A 23301-nucleotide genomic window follows, 5' to 3' on the forward strand; every position below is an offset into this window, starting at 1 on the left:
TCCCGGGAAGGTAATAAAGGCCAGCGGATGGGGCGAAAGAGAAGAATGGAGAGGAAAGGGCCAGAGATGACCCGGGCCTGCCTTGCTCACCTGACCCACTGCAGGAATTCCGGAGGCATCCTGTTCCCATTACTCATGCAGATGGGCCTGGGGATAGCCCTCCTGGGACTCTGGTGCAGACTGTCACAGCAGCTGCACATCCCACCCCTGGGATGGGTTTAAAAGCACGGGGCTAGGCTCATCAGCACACATCCTATTGCTGCAGGCAGGAATTGTTTTGGGTAAGGACAAGTGACCCAACTCAAACCAGTGGAACTTAGGGGCTTCTGGAAAAGTTTCCTCATTGCTAAGAAAGACCCAAGGGAAGGAGCCCACTCTCTTCCTCCTAATGCCCCAGAATAAAAACTAAAGAAGCCCCCTGGCTACGTTCAGGCGCAGCTTCCAGATAGGGCAGCACTGAAGACAACGGGGTGAGGACAAAGGAGCCAGACCTTGACACATGGCTGAGCTCTGGGGTCAGCCCTCCCTCGGGCCCGCCCAGCCTCAGTTCTGTGGGGCCATGTGTTGAAAGAAGCCTGTTTGACTTGAGTTTCTGTTACTTGTAGCCAACCTATCCCAACTGGCCCAGCCAGGGAAGGTTCATCCCAACTCAGGGAGTGAGTGAAGGTGAAGACCCCTGGAGGTGTAGACCCCAGAGCATAGCCAGCCTCTGAGCAGGGCCTGACCAGCAAGTCAGAGCCAGGTAAGGGGGACTGCCCAGGTGTTGAACCCTGGCTCTCCTGGACACTAGGCTTGGTTTGCAAAGTGGAGAGAGAGAACTTGCACCTCCCCGGGAGCCCTGAGCATTCACACTGGTGCCGAGCTCACAGAGTACAGTTACTGCACTGTTAGTTATTACTTTTCAGCACCCCCCTCATCAGGAAAGCCTACCCCCTCGCACACAGCCCACTCACACCCACATATGAGCTTCACGACTGCTCCCTCCAAGTCCACGGGCATGCCATTAGGGTACGTGGCAAAGAGCGGAACACGCTCAACGTTCAGCCTTCTCCTGACCCACAAGGACACTTTCTTTGTGGCTTCCAGGTTAGTAAGAAGTGGCATGATAAGGTCATCACCCAATTCTGTTCCCTGGGCCTTGGTCTCCTCATCTATAAAATGGGTGTGATGGGATGTGGTGATTGGGCCTCCTACAGCTGCATAAGCACAGTGACCAGATAGGCTGGGCATTTTGTTAGTCCTGGAAACCTGCAGTGTGCAGCCCTGGTTGACCCCAGGGCTGAGAACAATCCTGAGGTGACATGCAGGGGACAGGTCAGGGTGGGAAGGAGAAAGAGGGAGAAAGAAGACTGGGTGGAAGAGGCAGGAGGGCCCCGCAGCCCCAGGCAAGGCACTCAGGTCGGAGAGGAGGACGTGGTCCTGTTGGGCTGAAGCACGAGCTACCTTCATTTTCATCAGCTTTTTGGAACATCACCAATTTGTACACCCATATAGATAAAGCCAGAAAAGCGATTTCTGAAGATATACAAACCAACGAGAACATTACATTAAACACACAAGGGATCCTATGCGGAGGAGACACTCAGGACTAGCAGGGAAGTGAGGGGTTAGGGGGTGTGGCCTCCAGATGCCCTGCCCTTGCTACCTGCATGCCATCCAATCAGAGCGCCGCGGGACGTCTACTGGCATGCAGGCGCCCCTGGGTGCCTACTGGGGCACAGACATTGCTGTTTCAAGCTTTAGAGGAACCTCAGGTGTGAATAAAACAGAGCCCTGCTCTTCAGGAAGGAAAGCAGATGATAAATAGCTAAGCGAGTGCACATGACATCTACGGAGGTGGGGACGCCTGAGAGACCCCAGCAGGAGAGGGCAGGGTGAGCTTGCTGCCGGGTGTGTGCTGAGGCCTCTTCTGAGAAAGAGAGAGAGCAGGCCAGGGAGGTACCCAAGGGGGGCATTCCCAGATGGGGACACTGGGGGCACCCCTCTGACTGAGGAAGTCAGACTCGCTCTGGGCACAGAAGCTATCATGGAAGGAGGATGCTGAGGCCTGGGTCACAGCTGCAGAGTAGGGAGTGGGAAGGATACTGAAGCTACTTGAGGGCTCAGTGAGAAGAAAGTGCCACAATTGATTAGCAATGTCTGCATGAGCAGAGGAGGGGTGAGATGTGGCCTGAGAGCCACTTTCTATAACCCTGTTTTTGGCTTAATGTTCAAACCCAAGGCCCAACAACCCACAGCTGAGCACAGCACGCAAAGCCAGTTGTGGCATGCAGGTAGTGATGGGCACTGGCCCTGCCATCAGGGTCCCCAAACACCTGCACTGCACTTTCAGGTCTCTCTGGATCATGGCTATCCCAGGAGAAAGTGGCTGGAACGCCTAGGTATCACAATGACTTCTTATTAGCAGGAAAGCAAGCAAAGCAAGCAAATGAGAGACCCCCAGTTCCCCTGTCCCTCCACTCCTCCCCGCCCACCCCAAGCAGCAGAAAGCCAGCACACAGGAGACGGAGCCAGGTGTCAAGGCTGTTGCTTCAGAAGCCTCCATGAACCCCTGCCTTAGTAGCCCACAAGTCACAACTGGTGCTCAGACTCGGCCCCTGCCCCCGTGGGTCATCTGGAGAAGTGGCTGCTTACCAGGGAGCTGGGTGCAAACCTAGGTGGGGAAAAGGAAGCAGAGGGAGGCAAGGGACCCTCAACTCCAACTGCACCATCTGAAGAGACGTTGAAGACTTTGGGGGAGAGGAGTGGCCTGCAGGGAAGAAAGCTCTATGGTGGGGTGGCATGCCGGAGCACATGTCCCCAACCCCAGCACACCAAGAGCTCCTGTGCAGGCAAGGACTCAACTTCGGCAGCCCCAGGCAGGCTCCCCGGCCTGTCATGTGAGGGGGAAGCATTTCAATGGGCTCAGACACACTCACTCACCCTCAGGGGTTCAGGCTTCAAGACGAGGGTGGGGTCCAGGCCTCGGTAAACTTTTGGGCAGGGGTTAGAAGACTTAAAACTGGGCCCGGGTGGAGAAATCAAAAGGAAGGAGGCAGATTCCAAGAAGGCAGAATAGTTCCATGTGAGGTGGTGAGAGCCCTGTCCCGGGGCTATGTAAGTAGAGACTTCGAGGCCTAGTTCCTTCCCCCTCATTACTGAGGTGCACCTGATAGAGCTCTGAGATGCAGGGGTCCTTGCTGGGTGGAATCTGCCTGTACCGCCTGCCTGGCTGATTTGCTCTGAGCCCTGGCCTCTGCACCCCACCCAGCTGTCTCCTTTCTCAGAGCGACCAGAATGATCTTATCACCTACCCCTACACCACAGTTTGAAACTCAACAAAAGACTTCCAAATTTGTGTGGGATGAAGTTCAAACTCAAGATGTGGCTCCCAAGAGAACACCTGACCCTGTTTATGGCTCAACTCTGCTCCCCCACATTGGCTACCATGGGCTCCTCCCCTCTGCTGAGAGCTGCCAGGAAACACTCCCAACCCAGGCCCTTGCCCCGCAGGTCCCAATGCCCAGATCATTGCATCCAGATCAGCCTGGCCTCAAGGACGCCTATCAGGCCCAGAGCGCTCAGCTCACTGCCCATGGGAAGTCTGGTCTGCTCCTGGCCACCACCTCCGTCTCCGAGACTACTATTATACATGAATGTGAATTAGTGCCATGAGGGTAGTCCGGGCTCTACAATGGAATCCCAGCCCCCAAAAGCCCAGCATGGGGGACTCCCAAATATGAATGAAGGGATTCAGTTGGGTTTTGATTTGGTAAGTGGGGGGGAGGGGGGTCACAAACTCCTTTCAGAGGCCTAAAGATGGATCCACCTGCCAGACAAGTAACCACACAAGATTCCTGCACACACACTCTGGAGCCAGGCAGGCCTACTGAAGTCCATCAAGGGCCCCAGAGACATGCCAGGCCAGGAAACTGCTCCTAAAGAGGCCACCAACCATAGCAGAACTGCCTTCTCCCTCAAAAAGGAAAAGGATCATAAATTCCAAGATAGGTGAGAGAGCTCTGTAAAATGGGAAACTATCACCTTCAAAATCGTCTCCCAACATTATGGGCTAAAAGCAACATCCACTCCACAAAGATGGCCATTTATTATATAGTTCAACCCCTGAACCTTTCCTTTGGACAATGCATTAACTTTGCTTCTATGAATCTTTGAGTTGGCTTGCAATGAAAATGTTATTTGTCTTTAATCTTTTTTTTTTTTTTTAATATATATTTATTTATTTATCTTTACAGTTTTTTTGGACAGGGCTGGGCTTGAACCCTCCACCTCTGGCATATGGGGCCGGCGCCCTACTCCTCTGAGCCACAGGCGCCACCTGTCTTTAATCTTTTTAACTTAAAAAAACATTCCAAACAAACATACAAGTATCCCAAATGATATATTCTAAAAAAACTACCACTCAGAAGTATTAACATTTGCCATGAGTTTCAAATACTGTTTTACTTTAGGAAATAAAATTAAAAATGCAACAAACTCTCTCCCCACCCTGTGTCTTCCTCCCCAGCATCTTCCCACACACATTCCGGGTTTCCCTCCATAGCCCCATATCTAAATGTGGTTGTAAGTATAGCTATTGTTTGGTCTATTAATAAATTTACACGACGGGCACCTTGTTATAGGAATGTTTTCCTATTTGCACCTCTTTTTTCCCCTACAGATCTGGTCTAACCATCTCACCCTGGCTGCAGTGCAGTGGCACGATTACAGCTCACTGTAACCTGGGCTCAAGCGATCCTCCCACCCCAGCCTCCCTAGTAGCTGGGACTACAGATGTGTGCCACCACACCGGGATAATTTTTTCATTTTTTGTAGATACAGGGTCTTGCTATGTTACTCCTGGGCTCACGTGATCCTCCCACCTCTGTGTCCCTAAGTGCGGGGATTACATGTATGAACCACTACTGCCACTTCTAAACTAACTTACCACTTTTACAGAATGAAGACAAGGAGCTCTGCGCAGGAAAGGATCTGGGGGCATTTACTTCCTGCTCTATTTGCCCCAGAGCCGCCTGCGGACTCCAGGCGGAGCCCCTGGTGGTTTCCGGGCCAGGTGCTGCCCCCTCCGCCCAGCAGTACCTGCCACGTTTGCCATCCTCAGAGCCTCCTGGTTCTTGGGCGTCTTGGAGCGGTTCTGGCCGCGTTGCTTGCTGCCCGCGGACCGGACGCTGCGGAAGTGGACCTCCGTGGCCTTGAAGAAGGCCACCATGAAGGGCTGCTTGTTCTGGGGCCCGTGCCGCCCAATCAGGCCCGCCAACCTGGGGTTGATGCTCTGCCCTGGAGAGGAAGCAACCGAGAGCAGAGAAGAGGGGTCACCGGGGTCACGGTGCACAGGTGAGGGGCTGCAAGGAATGTCATCTGTGCCTCATGACCACACGCACGTTCATCGTTGGTCATTTACTGAGTTCTCACTGTAGGCCAGGTGTTGTCTTAGGGGCTTGGGACACAGCTGTGACAGAGGTGAGAAAACTCCCTGTTGGCTGTGTGTCCCTGCTGGTGGGGAGGCAGCAGGAAACTTGTGCCACGGGGACCAGGAATGCTGGCCTGGGCTCCGCTTCCTCCCTCACCAGACCAGAGCTCATCTTCCCTATCCATCGGGCCCAGGCCCATTTTTCCCTGGCTTCACCCGTGACGGCCTGGGGGGTGAGGCCAGGGAGAAATGGGCAGATCCTCAATCGTTAGGTTTTGAAATCCATCTTAAGAATTTGTTTTGGTTTTAACTTTGTGTTTTGAAATAAGCACATATTCACAGGCAGTTGAAAAACAATGTCCAGGGAGGTCCCGGGCACCCTCCTCCAATGCCAACACTGCAAATAACTAGAACACGACCTCTGAACCAGGAAGTGGCAGATGCTAGCTATATTCTGAAAGAAAAACCTATGAAATTAGTTAAGATTATAAAAGGGGAGAGAGTCATCTCATGAGGCTTATACACTCTTGGCCCAAGCCTCGGGAAGAGGGGGAAACCATGAAAGAGGCCGGGGTTGCAGTATTAGCTGGAGAGCAGAGGGCAGAAGGTGAGATGCAGAGTGGGTTAGCAGCCGTTGTCCATAATCCCCTCTTGACATCCAGGGAAGCTGACGGGTGAGTGTGGACCACTCCAGCCTAGGCCCAATGAATGGGAAAGATGAGCTCTGGTCTGATGAGGCAGGAAGCGTGGCCCAGCCAGCATTCCTGGGTTCCAAGTCCTGCCTTTATCACCAAATGTGCAGATGCAGCTCAGAGCAGAGCCCTGCACATCGAGAGAACTCAGAAGGTGCCAGATTAGACTGCGGCTTGGAAACCACAGGAACCCAGGCATCCTCAGCACAGAGACGGGATTTAAAACTGGGAGACTGACATGCTCACTTGTGGACAGCATGTACCGGGGCAAAGTAACGTGAAGACCGAGCCCAAGTGGCCTCTCTTTTCCACCAAGAGATCAGAGGAATGTGGCAGAGACTGTGTAATAGTGTCCAGAAGGAAGGATCTGGAAGAAGTTTGGACAGGAGACAGGGAGACACCAAGAAGATCTGGGGTCTCAGAAACCAGGGGAAGAGAGTTGAAGGAGAGATCTTGGTGTCCTGAGCTCTGCCACTGGGTCCAAGGGGCAGACTCAATTAGCTCTGACAACCATGAGGTCATTGGCAAATATATACTTAATGTCACGTCTGGTGGTGGTAAGTATTCCCAAGGAAAAAGAGAAGCATCAGATGGAAACAAAGTCAGAGAGGCTAAATAACCCGCTTTAAGGACACCCAGCTGGGAAGCAACAAAGCCCACTCTGAGCCCAGGTCAGGCTGGCTGAAGAGTCAGGAAGCCCAGGCACTGCAGGTTTGATGCCCCCACCTTAGCTGAGAGGGGTCAGAGGCCAACAAAAGCGATGGCTTCTAGAAGGTTCCGGGCCTGTCCACATCTGGAATTAACTTCACCTGGCATCCCCCAGACAGGCCAAAAGTCAAGAAACCCAGCCTCCCGCCCAGATCGGCACCAGGAGGTTCGCTTTGGTTTTTTAACAACTAATGTTTAAGAGAACAAGTCTCCCCCCATCCACCACTATTTTGCCTTAACCCCTTTTAACGCGCAGCTTTCCTGCATTCTTGAGTGGGGTTTTCTTGAGTTCACCCATCTATAATTTGAACGATTCTATAAAAGAAACCATTAAAACTGAGCCTCTAGGAATTGTGTTTCCCCCCTTGAAGGGTTTTAGGGCAAAATAAAAATGCCTGGCCTGAAAACCTGATGCTCCTCCAGATCCTTCAATCCCAGGGCTGTGCCCAGCTATTTGCTGTGAGGCTTGCTCTTACAGCTGTCAGACAGCCATGTGCAGGGACCCACGGCCCCAGCAGGGACAGAGGGGAGAGAACAGGGTCTCCAGGGTGTTCAGACCCACACAGGTGCCACTGACCTTCCTGGCCGAGGGGAGGGCAAATGCCAGGTCCACAAGATGCATGTGGTATGTTTGAGCACAGTGAGGCCACGAGGGAACCTGAGATGAGGCGGGCACACAGGCAGGGGCCCTCAAGGCCTCCAAGAGCCTGGCCGGGGTTTGGGCAGGGAGTGACGGTGACATGGCCGTAGCTCTGCAGCAGGAGGTCCATGCCGATCACTGTGTGAGAACTGACGGGTTGGGCAAGAGAAAGCAGAGAGAGTGGTGGTCTAGGAGCCATCTCCTCCTGTCTACCCCTGCGCCAGGCCCCATAACGCTCTGGCTCAGCCCTGGGGACGCTCATACCACTTCCTCCTCCTCCAAGTCCGACAAGTTAGGTAGGGACATTCCTTATTTTTTGTGTGTTTTTGGCCAGGGCTGGGTTTGAACCCACCACCTCCAGCATATGGGGCCAGCGCCCTACCCCTTTGAGACACAGGCACTGCCCCGGGACATTCCCTTTTACCCACTGCTCCAGACAGGTGCCAGCCCTAACTCTGAGCCCAAAGCACGTTCACTAGCCTAGCGTGGCCAACACAGCAGGCCAGCCCCACTAGGGCAGCCCAGACATGGAGCTGCATGATCCTCTTGTGGAGGGGGGCTGCCTGTGCTTCACAGGACCTCAGCACCCCCCAGGCACTCTCACTAGCGCCAGTAGCACCTCTCCACAATGCAACAATCACATGTCCCCTGAACATCCTGGGGGAGAGCCAGCTCTCCATACCACTATGTGGACCAGGCGGCCATGCAGACTAAACCGCAGGGCCTTAGAGACGATGGGGTGCTCCGTCACAATGAGGTCAATTAAATTAGGAATCATATCACGAAGTAAGGAATGCTGCCTAAACAACTCGCATCTCAGTTCGGGACCCAGCTCTGCTCTGCAGGCACAGCCAGAACCAGGCTGCCCCGACTCTGGGCTCTGGAGGGAACAACAGAGGTAAAGTTCCCTCAGACCAGCTGCTGCTAGATAAAGAGCAGAAGGGACAGACACAGAGGGACATGCTTGGGATGAGGGTTTGGAACAAGTACTAACACAGGTGGTTATGCACATGCATAATGTCTCAACCCCAGGAGGGCTGAAAAAAGTTATTTTAGGGGAGAAGAATTCCTTTTTGTTTTATGATGTTACAATATATCAGCTTTAGTTCATGTGTATAATTATTTGATTATTTGTATGTAAGTGACCCAACGAGTCACACTAACTAGGAAGCCAGACCAAACTTACAAGACACACAGGTTGAGGTGGGCGGATTAATTGATCTAGGCAGGAAGACTAGCTATACACAACATATTAACTGTAAAATTGACATCTTTGGGAAAGTTAGAAAACATTTTCTTTTTTAGCTGAGGGTTAATGAGATTTTAAAAAATAAAATAAAAAGCCTACAGATTCCACACACTGCTCCCCTCTGTAACCTCTCAAGGTAGGAACTGTGGCCCCAAATTTACAGATTAGGAAACAAGGTCTCAGGTGCAAAGTCAGCTATGTGGGACCCCTGCTAGGGAGGGCAGAGATGTTGTCCACACACTGGTCCAGCTGACTCAAACCTGTGGCTTCAACCGTGCACCACTTGCCAACAAGTCCAGCCAGATGTGGGTGGAGGGGGGCAGTAAAAGACTCCCCAAGTTCTGAAAGGATGCCCAGGAGTGGGCATAGGGGAGCTACCAGGTCTGCAAAGGCAGGAAGGGTTCACTGAGGCCCAGAGGGGGTGCCTTCTAGAGATGAGCCAGGTAGATGCAGGACTCAGGGAAGGTGAGTTGAGGATGGGGCAGCTAGTGTGTCATGGCTCTGCTGGCAGACCCTGGACGGCCCCCGCAGTCAGCAGGCTAGCCTAGAGGGGCATGGCCAGCTCTGCAGGAGGATCCCCCAGCACAGGCAGGGAGCACAAACGGGGCCGGGGCTGCTCAGGAACATCAGGGATGCAACCCACCCACAGAGAGGGTAGCATCTTGGCTTTCTTGTGGCTTCTTTGTTTCCAAGCCCAAGGCAACTGGCTGCCCCTTCAAGGCTCAAAGGATAAGAATGTGCCTCATTAATTGTGGAAAACATTAATTCCAGCCACTACTCTAGATGGACCAAGGCCCAAGTGAACTATGAGAACTATGTTCTCACTTGTGACATCTGCCTGGCCCCACGTACCCAATTTTGTCCTCACCTCCTCTGCCTGCCCAGCCCTGGAAGGGCTGACCCCAGCCGTGGGTCACTGGCCTCTTCTTTTCTCTCCCTTTCCAGCTTCTGAACAAACAGGATGTGAAGCAATCGAGGAGTGAAGGCACCTTGAAGCCAGCTGTGCTGTGGGCGGGATCACTCAACAACCTTGGCTTTCTGGGCTTAGTTTCCACAGCCGCTGCAGGCGAGCGGCACACCTCCCTGTTCCTCCCCAGCTGCGGCAGCTGAGAGCCACACTTGGACAGCACATGCCCCGCAATCCCATCCCATTCAATCTGGGGTGATTAAGAAGTAGGACACGTGCTCTCATGTGCCAGAGGAGAGATGCTTGGAGCTTGGGGCTCTGTGAGTGCAGGGACCTCCACAACACATGTTTCTGACCCCCAGCCTTCTTCAGGAGGCAGAGAAGTCGGGGAGAGGGAAGCTCAGGAGATGTAGGGCACATGGAAGCAGAACTGGAGAAATGGGTCCCTAGCGAGGAAGGGTGGGATGGGACAGAGGAGGCCGTCAGATTATCATCTTGCATCAGAGGCAGGGGCTGATTGGCATGTCCCTCCTGTGATTCTTCTGTGACTAAGGGTGAGAAGCAGACCCCAGTGAACCAGGACAAGATTCTGGGGTCCTCTTCATGGGAGCAAATAACCAGGTGATTCCATGTCTTCAAGGATGAGTGTCTCTCCAGCCCAAAGCGATCTTCACCTCCCCGCAGCAGGCTTTCGAGGAAACACCAGAGAAAACAGGTGTATTGAGCTGCAGAACAGCAGAAGCCCTCAGAGCTGCTCAGCACTTGACAACGTATCCTCACAACCCTACCCTGACCTTCAGCATATGGTCCCCTGTGCACCATCTGCTTCCTCATATGACAGCTCTTGTCCCTTGTTCCGTGCCAGCTGTGCCCCTAGTGCTGGGACAGTCCTCGGCACATCACATCACAAATGTTTGTTGAGTGAATACATGTTCTTCCAAGGTGGGTGAAGAGGCTGTTGCCTGTGGGTTCTAACAACTGGACACTGGGGCAACAGAGACCATCAGTCAGGGTCAATGGTGCTTTCAGGCACCCTCAAAAATATTTTAATGTCTCTTAAAAATCAGAAGACAGGATGAACTTTTAGTAGTGAAGAACACTTTAATTTTTAATTCAGCTAAGATGTATTTATCTTGATACCCACATACTCTTTAATTTTCTTTTAGTAGACAGAAGAGCTCGTGAAAGTCAAATGCTGCCTCAGCCATTTCTGTGAAGGGGGCTTCTCGGGTCAGTCCTGCAGGAAGCCCACCATCTTCCGGGTTCTTTAGAAAACACTTTCCTTCTTGGCCGAGACCCAGTGCATTCTAGGCCTGTCTGCGCCCACATGGCCCAGCAGGGCACCCCCCCAGGGGCTCACTGTTAACCCACCACCCCTCCAAGCCCCAGTGGCCATACACCATCATGGAAGATTTTCCAGGAAAGGGCGAAAAGCTGGGTCAGAATCCCAGGTCTGCCCCTGGGAGCCAGGAGACTTTCAGTCAAGTTCCTCAACTGCTCGGCCCTGCTTTCCTCATCTGTAAAATGTGGGTGACATTGAGTGTGCTACTCAGCAGGGTTACTGTCCGTGCCAAAACAATCAACAATAATAATATCAACATTCGTGAGCACAGACAGGTGCCCAGCCGGGGCTCAGCACCCCGTGAAGTCTCCTTCTTCCTCTTCCCAGTCACCTTCGGAATGGGTGATGTTATTACAGCCAAGAAAGAAACAAAGAAACAAGGCTTCCAGAGTTTGGACGGGCTGCTGAGACCATAGCGGTGACTCAAGGAGCTGTGCCTAGCCTGGGCAGGGGCCACTAGCCCATCCTGGTTCCAGAAGCCGCACATGCTCCCAGAACTCAGGGCCTGGCCCTCAGCAAGATTCCCTCTACTTAAAGGTGCCTCTCCTGCTGTGCCCAGGTCCCCAGCACCAGTGTGGGGGCGGGACATGCCTGGGCCGGGGGTGGGAAGCGTAGCCCAGTGGCCTGCCCAGGGGAGCAGGGGGCCTCTCCTCTCTTCTGTTCTGAGGGAGAGAAACAGACTCCAGCCCTCATGCCTGAAGTGTGTCCCTCCCCAGGGAAGAGCCCAGCCTCCCCAGTTGCTCGCCTCCTGATGAGCCGCAGGTGCCCGAGGAGTTTATGGGCTTCCCCACCCCCAACCAAGAGGGCACGCTGGCCCGGAGCAGAGCCCCAACTGTGCTGCTTCACAGGGTGACCACCAGGAGGGCCCAGCTGGGAGGAAGAGGGAACAGATGCATGCTGGCTGGGTGGTCGGGGAAGGGAAGTGAGTGCCCCGCCTGGGCTTGAGAGTTGTGGATAACTCAGGCAAGCAGGGGCTCGCCTGCGGCCAACCGTCCACGGCACCTGCACCTCCCTAGAATGGAAGCCAGCTGGTCCACTTACTCCCATCAACGTGCCTATTGTGTGGGTGAGAACACTGAGGCTCCTGTCAGGCAATCAGACCAGCCTCCATATTCAGGCAGCTGCCAGGGAGCCCCCTCTCCACTCACATGTGGTGTAGCTGCCTGGTAGCCGAGAGATTCTGCCTAGAGTCAGGGCGAGGGTTAGGTGGCCCTGCCTCCTCTAGCTCTCCTGGCAGACAGGCTGAGATGCAGGGCCTGAGTGGAGCCTGCCAGCCGGGCCCATCTGATAAACAGGGACCCCGGGAGCCAGGCAGGGCTCTGCCACAGTGTCGTCACTGGGCCAGGCCCCAAACTACCCAAAAGGCTTGTGAACAAAGCCTATTCCTGGGCCTATCCTCAAGGATGTGCCATTAGTGGGTGTGGGGTGTGGGGTGGAGCCCAGGAATCTGCATGTTCTGGTCCCTCCCGGGAACCCTGACAGTCACAAGGCCTGAGAACCTTTGCGGGACAAAGAAATTTCACAGCCCTGAGCCTGAGGTCTCAGAAACGCTGGACTCACTTGCTTCTTAGCTCATCCCCAAAAGGGCACAAAATTCGCACAGCCAGCTGGTCATCCCACATTCTGCCCTCCACAACTTCCTAGGTGGGTGGTCCTTTCCTGACCTGGCAACCCACAATACTCACTGCCCAGGCGTGCACAGCCCCTGGATGGGCCAAGTCCCCGGGCAGTGGGACCCACACCCAGTCCCCTGTGCTCTGCCTAGGAGGTGACAGAGTCCTAGTGAATCAGGGGCATAGCATCTAATCCTTGCCCTGACTCTAGATAGCATTTTGCCACTGGGCTAAAAGGAACAGACAGGGGTCTCCGAGTGGGCTGCCAAAATGCAGAGCCCCAGTTTCCTCACCTGACCACAGGACGTTAGTGACAGCGCCTCCCTGGTTGGGTAACTGTGACAATTTCAAGAGGCTCTGGTGTAGAGCTGCCACACACTGAGCAACCAATCCCTTTCCTGCATGAGCTCATCTATAATTAACCCCATTTCCCAGATGGAGCACATAAAGTGACACCCTGAGTCATATGGTAAGAGACAAGAGGGCTGAGATTCGAACCTGGGGAGGCTGACTCCTCCAGAGCCCAAGCTGACACCAGGGTGCTCAGCCAAGGCTAAGCCTCACTGACAGTGGGGCGCAGGAGGAGGGAAGCTGGAGGCAAAAGGGACCCAAGATTCTAACTTGGTTTGGGACAGGAAGGTGAGAGAAGAACTGACACTAGGCTGGTGTCACTCAGGAGAAAAATCAGGGGCCAGCAAGATAGAGAAGCCCCAGCAAGGTCCAGGTGGGAGGTCTGGCCATCGTCCACAAGTCCAGGGAAACAGTTACTCTGAAGAGGGGAAGGACATCGTCTTAGCCACATTACTTCATCTTTTTTTTTGTTGTTGTTGTTGTTGTTGTTCAATAAAGTTTTATTTTTCCAAATATATGGTTGGTTGGACCCTGTTCATGCATCTTCACCAGCAGCTGGGGCATCTCCACCCTTGGTATTTCTGGTGTAAATTACTTGAGCTCTGTGCTTTGAAACCAGTTTGATAAGGCCTTTACTAAGGAGCTCCTGAAGGGCTGCCCTGGCCAGGGAACCTCGAATTTTCAGTCTCTCAGAGACCACAGCTGGAGTGATAAGCTTATAGTTGGGAACTTCCTTATAGAGTTTGTCATACGTAGCTTTGTCAAACAAGACTAGGTTGTTGAGCTTGTCCCGAACTTTGCCTTTGGACCACTTCTTTTTGGCCTTGCCTCCAGATTTGTTCACTGGGTCTTTGTCTTTCTTGGCCGACTTTCCGGCATCTTTCTTCTTCTTGTCGTCCTTGGGCAGCATTGCGAAGCTAGGAGAGGAGCTGCCACTACCGCAACCTGGCTAAGATGAACACATTACTTCATCTTACTCTTACCCCAGCATGTCCCCCAGGGGCTTTTAAAGAACAGTTAGAGTTGAATGATGCAAGGTACCTTTGGAATCCCTGTATGCAATTTCCTATCCAGAGACTCACATGGATGTCAGCAAAATAAATGCTCTGATAAGTCCCGCAGAGGAACTTGTTTCATTTATCCAGCCTAGGGTTCCTCACCTGCAAGTGACCATGAAACCTGTGCTTTTTCCTGGGATATCTGTTGACATTTCATGGAACCAAAGTTTGAGAAATGCTGGCATGGAGCAGAGGTCACCAACTATTAATATAAACCATTCCTGAAAATAATAAGCATTTTCAGCATGGCAGGCCATAGTGTCTTGTGTCACGATGACTCAACTTTCCTGTTAAAGCACAAAAGCAGCCCTAGATTATACATCAGCAAGTGAGTGTGGCTGTGTGCCAGTAAAATGTTATTTATGGACACCAAAATGTAAATGTCACACGATTTTATGTGTTACAAATGTTATTCTTCTTTTGATTTTCCCAATCATTTAAAAATGTGAAAACTGTTCATAGTCCACAGGCCACAAAAAAAAAAACAAAAACAACACCCTAGGTTGTGGGCTGAATTTGATTGTGACTGGCAGACTGGCAGGGTATAGCTGCCAACCCTGGTTCAGAACAGAGGGTGCTCCAGTGCCTTCTGGGGTACCCTTTAGGTCTCAGGACAAAGAAAGGGGAAGAAAAACAGGGAAGGGGAAAGTGAGGGTACCACCAGTAGAAAGGGAACAGGAGTGTGGCCCTCAGCTCTGAAGCCCTCTCATATGGCATGTGACCTTAGGTGAGTAATTCTGGTTTTCTGAAACTCAGGCACAGGGAATGTTCTGGATAGGTGAGACGGACCTGCTTTCCTCACTAGACCTTCCACAGGTCCTCACATCCTACCGCCATGTTCCTGAGCTAGAGAAAGAGATCAGGGCCTCCTAAACCATGCTTTGAATAATTCATCCCCATGATTCTGGCCAGGCTTTTCCCCCAAGCTCCAGACCAAAGCAGGGACCTCTGATGGGGAGGAAAAGAGGCCAAGTCCAAGAAAAATGAAGGAAAAGGTGATTCCGCTTAGCTACACTGTCTGAATCCACTTGGCAAAAATCCAGCATGAGCAAAGTCAAAAAAATAAAAATTAAAACTGGGAAAATGTTTGCTGCTCAAATTGCCAAGACCCACAATTATGAAGAACAACCACCTCTTGGGACACAGGGTGAAGGACAGGGACAGACCACGTGTAGCGAAGAAAGTACAAACGGCTCGCCTGAGAAAATGCTCCACCTCACACAGAGTCCGACAACAAGACACCATCTGCCACCTATCAGGTTAGCAGCAATGGATGAATGAGAGGCTTGAACTGGCAAGAAAGGGACACGGTGCTCTCATGCTCTGCTGGCGAGTGAGCAAGTGGAATGGCCTCTGAAGAGGACAAAGTGACAAGGTCCATCAAAACCACAAATAGACAATGCCACTTTCAGGCACTTATCCGAGAGTTTCACTGTCTCAACTGAAAAATGCCCCATGCACCAGCTGTCCCACTGCAGTCCCATCTGTGAGAGCAAAACACGGAAACACCAAGAGGTACACTGGAAGAGGGAGGGTAGATAAGTCAGTCTGGGCAGTGGTAACAACAGTTGTGATAACAGCTCTCATTTAGGGTGTATGATCTAAGCCCTTACTACTCAAAGTATGGCCCCGGAGGCAGCAGCCTCTGCACACCTGGGCGCTGTCTGGGGATGCAGGTGCCCTCTGCCCCAGACCTGCTGCATCAGAGCCCGTATTTCACCAGAGGGTCCAGGGGACTCCCATGCACATTACAGCAACTATTTTTATAATAAAACTCTTTCCATATTAACTTACTAAGTCTCATAACAATCCAATGACCCAGGCCCTTTTATCACCGCATGTTGAGATGAAGAAGCCAAGCCTCTGACGGGTCAGGGAAGCTGTCCAAAGTCACACAGTGTGTGAGAGCCTGCACTATGTGGACCCAAAATACATCAGCCTTAAAATGAACAGGGAAGCTCTTCAATGGCTGATGGGACCAATCTCCAAGATAAGACACTAAGTGAAGAATATTGTATATACCAGGCCACCATTGGTGGGAAGAAAAAAGGAAAAAAAAGCAGAATCTCTACGTCATTGCTTAAATACCCAGAGAGCATCTCTGAAAAGATACTCAGTGATGGAAACAGCAGGTGCTCCTGGATGTGGAACTCTGTGAGAGTGTGTGAGCTGTTTGACTTTGGAGCCAGGGGCATGTATTACCTATTCAAAAATAAATGGGAAAAACTGTTTTTCTTAATGCTGGTGTAAAGAAGCTACAACAGTGAAATCACCTTCACTCTTTAGAAACACACTTTGCTGGGGGAGGAATTAGAATTGCCAGGCATTGCCCCAGCGCCCCCCTTACTCTCCGTCTGCCCTTCTCAAAGGAGGCATGTCCATGATGGGGGGAGGTGAGGACGACGGGCTAACGATGGACTTTACAAGATTGGGACTCAAGACAGCCATATTCAGTTCTACCAGGGGAGGGACTAACACCTTTCACCAGGGGCAATTTTGCTTCACAGGAGACATTTGGCAATGTCTAGAGACAATCTGGGGTGTCACAAGTGAGAGCATCTAGTGAGTGAAGACCAGGGCTGCTGCTAACCATCCTACAGGGCAGAAAAGTCCAGAATGTCCTGTGTCCCAGGCTGTCACCAAGGGCTCCAGTTAAAGTATAGGTTATGATGCAGCAAATAGTTGGGGGGGTTGGGAGTGGGGAGTAAGATTGTACATTTATAATAAAAGGGATGCCGCCTGCTGACATGAGAACCTTTGAGCAATGAGACCCAATTCAGCTGTGGCCAACCATGTGATCTTCTCACGCAAAGAGGGGAAGGGGCTGTATTTGGTTTGGATCAAAAGGCTGAACATTGAGTACTAGTTGGGGGCCTGCAGGAAACCTGCTCTTGATGGAGAAAAGCATGAGCCGTTCTGAGGTCCTCCTGAGGCACAGGCTACCATAGAACTGGTGGCCACATGGCCAGGGACTCACCATCCAGAGTCTCCACTGAGAGCTGCAGGCCCAGGTTGTGGCGCGGGTTGACCACCCAGTGGTTGCTTGTGGCTGTGATGTCAAAGACCAGCCACCCCTCCTCCGAAGCCCAGAGTGTGCGGCTGTCCAGCAGGAAGAGGTCTGATTCCCTGTGACAGAGGAAGAGAGAGACTCCTGGTCAGATAGGCCACATAGCTCAGCGCCCCGACAGCCAGCCACTGATGGACAAGAGAGTCTCTTGGGGTGGAGCAAGTGGAAGGGAGCCCAGGGTGCCCCAAAAGTAGGTTCACCAGACCAAGATCCAGATGCAAAGACCTTTGAGTATTCAAGAGGTACGGTGATATGCAAAAGGGGAGCTGCTGTGAGGCAATTGTGAGGGGAGATCCCAGGGGGTCAGCGCTTAGGAAGGCAGAATTAGACAGCTTCCATACTGCTGGTGAAGTCTCATGAGCAGAAGTTGACACTGGTCATAGTATTCCTCATTTACCAGACACGTCCTGACAGCTCTACATATTATCTCATTCAATTCTCACAGCCCTAATTTGCAGGGATATGATTTCCATTCAAAATGCAGTAAATACACTTGCCCAAGGCCATTTAGTTGGGAACTTGCCAAGTCGGGATTTAAGCCCAGGTAACTGAGCACCAAGGTAGCAACTTCATGAGCCTACCAAGTGTTAGAATGTGAATTCCTAGACTGATGTTATTAACAGAGGACATCTTTTCATTCTCTCTTCCTCACACCTTTTGAAGTAGCAAAATGGATAACGCCAGAATTAACCTTGAAGTAGCAAAATGGATAATGCCAGCATTATCTTTGTAGGGCAGTGACTTTCAATTTCACTGGTATGCTATGAGAGGATCTTAGGTGTGCCATGAAGATTAATTAAATTATTTTCAAAAGAAGTTCAAAGCACGGTAAGTATATTCTTTTTTTTAAATCAACATAATTTAAGTGTGCCGTGGAGGTTTATAGGTTCAAGTGTGCCATGAGATAAAAAAGATTGAGAACCACTGTTGTAGTGGTTAGAGGATGGCTGGCTGGGTGAGTGGATGAACAGATGTCTAGGAGTGGGTGGGTAGGTGGATGGATGGATGAATGTGTGGATAGATAAATCTTTACATTCTGGAAATAGAATTCTAGTATTCAAGGTCTTCATAGCATCTCTTGTGCACCTTTAATGATAAAGATTCTAAGTTTTGATACTTTAATTCCTTCAACAGTCAATTAAATATCTGAACCCCTATGTTGTGCCAGGTGCTGGGCTGTAACAATGAACACCACCACACTGGCTCCTTTCCTAAGCCACTGATCTCATCATACGAGAGTTACCTAGTTTTCCTGAGAATGAAGGTGAATTTTCTCTGCTCACACATAGATGGCAGACGTAACAACTATTTATTGAGCACTTACTCTGTGCCAGGTTCTAGGTTGAATGCTTCACCAGCATCATATCACTGTGTCCTTCCAACAAGTCTCTGGGTAAAGGATGATATCACCCACATCAAGGTGCAGAATGCAAAACTAAGGCTCAGAAACGTGGAGTTGTTTGTCCAGAATTACACCATTAGTACAGTGTCCAGGTAGGATGAGAACCCAACCAGGCTACCTACAACCCCAAGCTGGCAATGATACACGGGGACGGTTTTCCTGGACATTACTTTGCTCAGGCATAGCTGTCACCATTGCGGAGTCTTTGACAAATCAGACTTGCTGGAACATAACTCAATGAGCCATCAGCAGGAGCAGAGCAACAGAAGCCCCTTTAGATGAGGCACCTGTCTCTAGTTGGCCCAAGCCCCAGTGCTCCCAACTAAAACTAGTGACACAGCCATACCCATTTACCTTTCCTGACTGGTCCGGGGACCTCAGCTGCTGAGGTCCGCCAAATTATAATTCTGCTGTATTACACACGATACAGTAGACATCTGTCAGACACATCAGTATGTACAGGGTTCAGAGAAGACAAGCAAGAAATAAATCCATAACATTAGCTGGTTTCTTAAATTTATTTTTGCAATGAAATAAAATAACAGGGGGATGAACAGGTCCCTCAGAGAAGCCAGCACAGGGAGGAAGAACCAGGCTGAGAAAGACAGAAGCTGAGGCAGGTGTGTGGGAGCAGGGCTGTCACACTAAGCACATCAAAGAAGGAGCAAATCTGAGCCGTTTCCCCTGGGTTGCTTCTTTCCAACCAAAAGTCTGAGGCCGGAGAATCTTGTCGGTGCAGTCAAATCATGTGCCTGGCTCCTGGCCACGTGAGTGCGGGCACTTCACAGGTATGGGCAGCATTACCAGGACCACAGAGGATGGCAGGGGTCACCCCTAGAAACCCCACTTATTCGTAATACTCAACAACTCCCAGAACCCGATTCAGAAAATACTTAATTATAGTATTGCTGCGATGTAAGTGTTTGCACTCCTCCCAAAACTCATGTTGAAACGCAATCCTCGACGTAACAGTATTAAGAGGTGGGACCTTTAGGAGGAAATTAGGCCATCAGGGATGGATTAGTGTCTTTATAAAAGAGCTTAAGGGAGAAGGTTTGGCCCCTTTTTGCCCTTCCACCGTCCACTCCTTGAGGACACAGCAACGAGGTGCCACCTTGAAGCAGAGAACAGCCTTCACCAGACACTGACCCTGCCAGCACGTTGATCATGGACTTCCCAGCCTCTAGAACTGTGAGAAATACATTTCCATTATTGATAAACTACCCAGTCTTGGGTATTTTGTTATAGCATCACAAATGGGCTAAGATGATTATGCTGCATGTGTGAATGCCACATGACTTCTGATCTTACAACCAAAAATTCATCCCCACGATACAAGGCAATACATCGTCCCCCAGCCCGAAAAGCCATAGTCCCTCATCATATGTAAGAAACTTACTCTCATCTTTAACATAGAGAGATTACAGAAGTAAGGAAGTCTTTTTAGAGACACATAGGATTTTGAAGACCCTAAGTTTGACTTTCATGTCTAAACCGAATTAAAATAATGAGACGACTTTTCTTTTTTTTTTTTATTGTTGGGGATTCATTGAGGGTACAATAAGCCAGTTACACTGATTGCAATTGTTAGGCAAAGTCCCTCCTGCAATCACGTCTTGCCCCCATAAAGTGTGACATACACCAAGGCCCCACCCCCCTCCCTCCATCCCTCTTTCTGCTTCCCCCCCATAACCTTAATTGTCATTAATTGTCCTCATATCAAAATTGAGTACATAGGATTCATGCTTCTCCATTCTTGTGACGCTTTACTCAGAATAATGTCTTCCACTTCCTGAGACGACTTTTCATGACTCTTTTACTTCTTCCTCCTCGCACTATTTCAGAGGTGATTTCAGCCTGGCTTGGGGGATGTCCATACAGATTTTAAGCTTGCAAACAAGACTTTCCTGCTGTCTTCATCTCCAATTTGCCTTGATGACTGTCCTGGCTCTGGAATGCTACCAAGGTTGTCAAGGAACCAGTTAGCTGTTCTCCACAATTAACAGATGAGAGAAGAAACACCACTCCAAACCAAAACAATGTCTCCTACTGAATCAGGCTCCCAGGGCCCCTGTAGGAAACATCTTATACCATAGCACAGAAGTCACACACCCAGGTGGTGATATTGCTGGAAAATTGTTATTTGGAGGAAAATGTGACCAGATATCTGGACAGTTCCTCATGGATGGTAAAACAATGAATGGTAACTGAGGGAACGGGATTAAGCCTTTGAACAGAGAAAGCCTTGCCAAGCGATGCTAAACATTCTCTTGTTGCCGGCCATGACATTGAGGGCCAGACGTTACAGGCCAGCGTTGACTCACCGTGAATCAGGGTGATCCACTCAGCTCCCCTCCCTCAAGTCACATTTTGCATTTTGTTCCAGGTACGCTTAGAAGACCCAAACCTCCATCTGAAGGCACCAAGAGAGGGGAGCCTTGTTGAGATGGGTAGAGTGTGAGATGTTAACACAGGCTCTGCTTTTCGTTGTACATCCCAGGACCTCATGAAAAGGACAAGGAAGGAATTACTCAGCAGCTGGGAAAGTGGGAATTTCTAGCTACCACCTGGAATATCATAAAGAACACTGGTTCTTACAACCAGGAGAGCACTGAATGAGCCCTTTGTGACATTTTATTTACCTTGAACACACTGGCCTCCCTGACCCAGCCCAGGTGGGAAAGACTCAGAGTGCAGGGCCTCAAAGAACCTAAGTGCATTCTTTTACCTTTACCACAACTGAGAAGCTAGGCGCCTCCCAAGCATTGGTTTTCCGAATCTCCCCACCTGTCCAATGTCTTGCAAGGATGATTATTCCCACTTTACAGATGAGTAACGTGAAGATCAGTGAGGTGAAGACAACGTCCACATTGACAGGTTTTATAAGCGTCAGAACCAGGCTACAACACAGGAAACCTGTCCCAAGAACTTGAGCACCTAAGCCCTTGTCACCTCCTTAACTCACCAGGGGACAGGAGAGACACAGGAAGTTGTCGAATCCTGTCTGATGCATGTTGTCATGACATTGTATGGGGCAGAGAAAACAGTAGAGGGGGATGAAACCCAGGCAGTGGGGAATGGGGAAGGCAAGATGATCAAGCCAGCTAATTCCTGAGCCTCAGTTTCCTCTTCTGTATAATGGGGAAAATGCCATCTTTTTCAGGGACTGGGGACAACCAAGTTATGACTCACCTGGCAACAACTCCTGGGGCTCTCTGGGGAATACCTACAGTTATTACAAGCTATGTCAGTGTTGGTATCTATTCCCTGCTAAACTTCAGGAATTCTAAGATGGGAACACACCTTATGTGTCTTAGCCCCAGAGATTATGTGACTAGCTTGAGATCCTCCAGTTAACAGACTACATACCTACTCAAAAATGTTCACCTTAGACTCCAAAATTCACCACAAGTATATGAGGATCTTCACAGTAGTGCTAGATTTTCCAATAAAGCTGTGGCTCCTATTGCTATATCTGCTTGCTATTCTCTAAATAAAGCTGTGGAGTCTGTTCCCCATCTCTGATGTCTATGCTGACCAAGAGACCAGCTGTGACCAGTAGGACCAAAAGGAAGAGAGTCCCTGTCAGGTCCAAGGCCGGGACTTCAGAGGCTTAGAAGTTTCTGTTCTTGCTCTCAGAAAAGCTAATCACTAAATCAAGAAGTCTGACTACAGTACTGAAGAGAGAGACCACGCAGCGAGGAGGGGGCAGAGGGAGTAAGGATGAGACTCTATAAAGAGAGGGAGGGAGAAAGAACAAGCCCCAAGGTTCATCAGTGACCACAACAGACATTACAAAGTGTGGAAGAACCGCCCAGCCAAGCCCTGCCCAAATTCCTGAGCAATAAAATGATTTGTTACTTTAAGCCACTACGTGTGGGTGGTTAGTTTCGGAGACAGATGACCCAAAACAAAAGTTACATTGTTTACAACAGAAAAACTGAAAACTAGCCTCTACCAGTGGGGACTGGTAAACCACATGGCGCATCCAAGGCAACAGAACCCTATGCAGGTGCATCAGGGACCATATAAATCTAACATGTTGCCAAGGTAGAAACATAGAATAAAGGAAAAAGCTGTTAAAAAACAGAATGCATAGTATGTAAATTTAGGGGGAAATACAAAATGCTAAAATCAGTGCAAAAAGAAATAGAAAAGTTGGGCTGCCCAAAAGAAACTGAAATAAGAATTTTAAAAAGGCTTTTCCCATCTCCACACCCCAGAGGGTTTTATACTGCAATTCACCTAATTATCAATAGATAATTCCTGCTTGTACAGAAGTCTGGAATTCACATAGTAAAGCTGGCATGCCACTGACTAAAAATGGAGAAGGCCCATTTGAATAGACATTTCTCTAAAGTAACTAGTGAACATCTAAAAAGACCCTTCTTTAGCTATTAAGGAAATGCAAATCAAAACCACAAGGAGATAGCACTTTACACCTAGGAGGATGGCCAGAGCTAAGAACCCTGACCATGACCAGTGTTGTGGGCAAGAAGATGGAGAAACCAGAACCTCAAAAGGTGAAATATAAAGTAGCAATTCTACTACCCACAGAAATGAAAATATACACCCACACAAAATCGTCCGCAGAGCATTCATAGCCGCAATAGTCCTAACAGTCAAAGTGGAAACAGACCAGATGTCCATCAACTGATGAATGGATAAACAAGAGGGTAAATTCATACAATGGAATATGTATTTTACTATGTGAATTACTTATAGTTTTGGCCATAAAAAGGAATGAAGTATTGATCATTCAACGGCACAGATGAACCCTGAAATCGTCACGCAAGTAAAAGAAAGTGAACATGAAAGATCACATAAACTTAAGATTCCATTTCCAGCACCCAGAATAGGCA

At 50.1% G+C, this 23301-nt stretch overlaps 2 protein-coding genes across 2 annotated transcripts in view; both read right to left on the reverse strand.

The window, feature by feature from the left end:
- BMP7 (bone morphogenetic protein 7) overlaps positions 1-23301 on the reverse strand; it is an 86275-nt gene that overhangs the window by 5328 nt on the left and 57646 nt on the right. The window contains exons 3-4 of the mRNA XM_053574643.1: positions 16948-17096; positions 5080-5277 (exon numbers count right to left, since the gene is read on the reverse strand). Of these exons, the coding sequence (XP_053430618.1) occupies positions 5080-5277; positions 16948-17096 (347 nt within the window). The remainder of the gene's footprint in view (positions 1-5079; positions 5278-16947; positions 17097-23301) is intronic.
- On the reverse strand, positions 13401-13856 carry LOC128574024 (40S ribosomal protein S25-like). Its single transcript, XM_053574644.1, has one exon. It carries the CDS (start codon positions 13820-13822, stop codon positions 13448-13450), a length of 375 nt encoding a protein of 124 aa, XP_053430619.1. The 5' UTR covers positions 13823-13856; the 3' UTR covers positions 13401-13447.

The sequence above is a fragment of the Nycticebus coucang genome, chromosome 21, assembly GCF_027406575.1.
Source record: "Nycticebus coucang isolate mNycCou1 chromosome 21, mNycCou1.pri, whole genome shotgun sequence".
NCBI classification, from domain to species: Eukaryota; Metazoa; Chordata; class Mammalia; order Primates; family Lorisidae; genus Nycticebus; species Nycticebus coucang.